Source organism: Mytilus trossulus, unplaced genomic scaffold (assembly GCF_036588685.1).
Source record: "Mytilus trossulus isolate FHL-02 unplaced genomic scaffold, PNRI_Mtr1.1.1.hap1 h1tg000103l__unscaffolded, whole genome shotgun sequence".
Lineage (NCBI taxonomy): Eukaryota > Metazoa > Mollusca > Bivalvia > Mytilida > Mytilidae > Mytilus > Mytilus trossulus.
The window spans coordinates 1,017,931-1,021,572 of record NW_026963296.1 but is presented as its reverse complement, the minus strand read 5'-3'; the positions used below and the strand labels follow the sequence as shown (position 1 = coordinate 1,021,572).

The 3,642-nt window shown below is 34.9% G+C and overlaps 1 protein-coding gene across 1 annotated transcript; it reads right to left on the bottom strand.

Moving 5' to 3' along the window:
• Positions 1–1,001: 1,001 nt before the first annotated feature.
• On the bottom strand, positions 1,002–3,363 carry LOC134699895 (52 kDa repressor of the inhibitor of the protein kinase-like). The gene is made up of 2 exons (XM_063561295.1): positions 3,329–3,363; positions 1,002–2,811 (listed from the first exon to the last, which is right to left on the bottom strand). Exons 1-2 carry the CDS (start codon positions 3,361–3,363, stop codon positions 1,002–1,004), a joined length of 1,845 nt encoding a protein of 614 aa, XP_063417365.1.
• Between the last annotated feature and the right edge of the window lie 279 nt (positions 3,364–3,642).

Here is a 3,642-nt window from a genome sequence, read left to right as displayed (position 1 = left end):
TGTTGAAGGCCGTACGGTGACCTATAGTTGTTAATGTCTGTGTCATTTTGGTCTTTTGTGGATAGTTGCCTCATTGGCAATCATACCACATCTTCTTTTTTATATTATAGAATACTAACTTTCAAAGTTAAACATACTTACACACACACACACTCTAAAAAAGGGGAGGGAAGGTCCATACCCAAAGCCCTATAAAATAATTTGGTAGATGTCAAAAAAGTAATCACGGGAAATGGAAAAAAATAATAAAAATACAATCAATTTGAGGTATTTTGTTTTTTTGTGGTTTTTTTACTACATCGGTATGGGAAATCCACTTGTTTACTAAAATATTTAGCATTCCATTGTCAAACCAAATATGAAAGTTAATTGTAGATTGTGTAATCAAACAATAGAGTTAAGATAAAGGTTATCATTGCTTTGTTTATATCAGAGCTACTGGGTGTGTAAACAACATGTCACAGGCTACTGAAACATTTAGTCATCTACATAAAATGTCATCTTTTTCGCTAGATAAAATGTCATCTTTTCTGTCGTACTTCTATTCAACCCTTCTGAAGAGAAAACTACTAAGGAAGTACTAGTAACCATTTAACTTTAAGAGGTGGGGGGAGAGTTCTGTTTTTTCTTTATTCGGTTTGTAAAATGTCGACTCATCTTTTTCTCTAGATAAAATGTCATCTTTTTCTCTATAGATATTTATGCTATCTTTTTCTCTAGATAAAATGTCATCTTTTTCTCTACATCGAAATGTCATCTTTTTCTCTAGATCGAAATGTCATCTTTTTCTCTAAATAAAATGTCATCTTTTTCTCTAAATAAAATGTCCTCTTTTTCTCTAAATAAAATGTCATCTTTTTCTCTAAATAAAATGTCATCTTTTCTGTCGTACTTTTATGCAGCTTCTTCTCTAAGGAAAGTTACTAACGGAATAAACCTCTGCTTTAAAAAGGAAATCGATCCTTAGGGAGCTTCCATTTGATTTTAAGGGGGGAGGGGGTCTAGGGATAATTTCTTTTGTGCTGCAAATTATTTTCAGTTGTAAACTCTGTCGATCCTGCCTTACTATTTTTCACTTTATTCGGTCTTGCCATTTTTATTACTTTATCGGTTATAGCTTCTTTGACAACTGAGACAGATTTATAAGCTGCTACGATGTCTAAAGTCCGTCCCTGAAGTTTTGTGCTCAAGCCTCTGGTGAATGCCATACAGTTTTTCACTATGACCAGTGTAATCAAAAATTGAAAGTTAGTTATTGCGGCATGTAATGTTGAGGACTCGGATGACGTCTCTCTGTTGAAATTTCGCGACGACATCATTTCTGTTAAAGATGCTTCAATAGCGGAATATAACACCAAAAAAACCTCAAAGGCATTGTGTCGTTCCACAAATCGAGTGCGGCACATTTCAATAAGTTTATGCTTCTTAGTATCACAAAGTTTATCAATCCATGATTCAAGATTATTGTTTCTTTTTGGACTAAATTTATAGAAATTAAAAACCTTTTCTGCCGTGTCTAGCATATTTCGGACGAGCGGTGATTTTGCACACTGATTTAAGACCAGATTTAGACAGTGGCTATTGCAGTGGGTGTACAATGCCTTTGCGTTTGTGTTGGTAATAATAGCAGCTGCGCCATTTATTTTACCAGCCATATTTCCAGCCCCATCGTACGTTTGACCACGACAATCTTGAATGTCTAGACCCCAATCAGTTAAAGTTAATAAAATGTTTTCGGCTATGCTTTTACCACTTGTATCGGGCGTAACATCCAAAAATCCCATAAAAACCTCTCGAATGTTGGATGATTTATCGACAAATCTGAGACAAATTGATAGCTGTTTAGTGTTAGATATATCTGCCTTTTCATCAGCAGAAATTGAATAAAATCCGGAGTCTTTGACCTCAGCCAATAAATCATCAACAATACAATCTTTGATGCAATCAATTATTTCGTTCTGTATTGTTTTAGATCGATATGTTGCATTTCGAGGACAGTTTTCGAGATAGCGTTTTAAATTCACGTCCCCAGAGTCAATGCGAAAGTACAGCAAGGCCTGAAAGTTTCCACTGTTAGTGTTTTTGTCACCAACATGCTGCGAGTCATCTCTGTGTCCTCGTAAAGGCAAATTTTGCCTCCCACATAAAATCACACATTTGATAACAGAGGACAAGATTTCGCGATTTTTTCTTACAACTTCGGCTTTTTTTGTGTTTGATTGAGTTCTTATATCATCTTTGGTATTTTCCATCACAGCAAGAAAATTGAGTGCCTTTTCCCTAGCAAATTCATGTGATTTTTTGGCCTCTTTATCGTCTTTCCCAAAATGTTTAGTTAGCCTGTCGTGAGCATGGGCCATATCTAAAAGAGGTTTGGATGATAAAACACCTAAATCATCTGATCCAAATAAGAAGCAGTAGATGCAAAAGCAGCCATTTAAAGAAGGTGAATATACAAGGCCTACATATCTTTCCAACCAAGTACTCTGAAATGTTCTGTTACGGCCCCCATACTTGGTAACTGGAAATACAAATTTTTTATTCGGAATAAAATGATTCCTAAGAAGTTGATATTTCTGTTCATCACTGATTTGCAGTTTATAAGCAAAATTACCAACATCATTTTTAATAGAAAACTGCAATGGCTGAGCGTGTGAACATGAAGGTTTAACTATTGTATCCAAAAGTGACTCCTCAGATGAGCTCCCTCGACTATCACAAACTTCATCTAGATTTGAATTGTGACGTTTTCTAGGCTGAATATTGTCATCTTGCTCCAACTTGCGTTTGGGACTAGGGCAGCTTGACGACCTAAAATATATATAGGTCGGTCAGTCGTGCTTAAACATCTAAAGTATTTAGAAAGGAAAAGGGAGGAGATTGTTTTTTTCAAAATGTACAAAATGAAATTTAAAACCGAGACTCCGTTAGTTGGCCAATGCAAATATATATGGAAATTTCACTTAAAAATACAAAAATAATGTGTATTTACCTTTCAAAATAAGAAGTCAACTTCTTCATATCGACGAGCTGTTTTGACAATTTAATTACATGAATACAGGTGAAACGCATTCATCCGTATTCTATCATTGTGACACCTCCAGGTATCGAGGTAATCCCTAGCCAATTAGTGCGATGAAAGGATTATTAAGTATTTATTTGTTAATTAGCTAGTTATTGAAAAAATAAACACTTTAAAAAAAATTTGAGGTTCGTCATGGGGGTGGTCCGGTGCGCCGTGGGACCACCCCCTGGATCCGCCACTGTATCCTGACTATAATTTACATAAATGGTCAACCTTTCTTTTGTTTTTTGCAAAGTTGCTCACCCTGCCCCTTTAAACTCAAACCTCCTGTCCTGCATCTTTTTAAAATTTTATCCTATCCCCTCCATCAAAAATCAAACGGTAGCTTCCTTATATAAATCTGTGGATTTAGGTTTTTTGTATAGTAAAAAAACAAAAAAAATCAGCCAAATCTTTCTTACTAGATGCAGAAGAGTAAGAAAGCAAATACATAAATAAGAATTGTATTTAATTGAAAAACACGAGTAAAATATGTGCCACTGGACGTTTAGCAAACATATAAGAAAAAGAGATATATTAGAAACATCAAAGTTTCCAGACATTGAATTTCTTTGTTT

What these genes read in the sequence shown, in the direction of transcription:
- LOC134699895 (XM_063561295.1), bottom strand. Translation starts at nt 3,363, where the DNA reads ATGCAGGACAGGAGGTTTGAGTTTAAAGGGGCAGG. An exon ending in TTTGAGTTTAAAGGGGCAGG is followed by an intron (nt 2,812 to 3,328) that starts GTGAGCAACTTT and finishes TATATATTTTAG; the next exon opens with GTCGTCAAGCTGCCCTAGTC.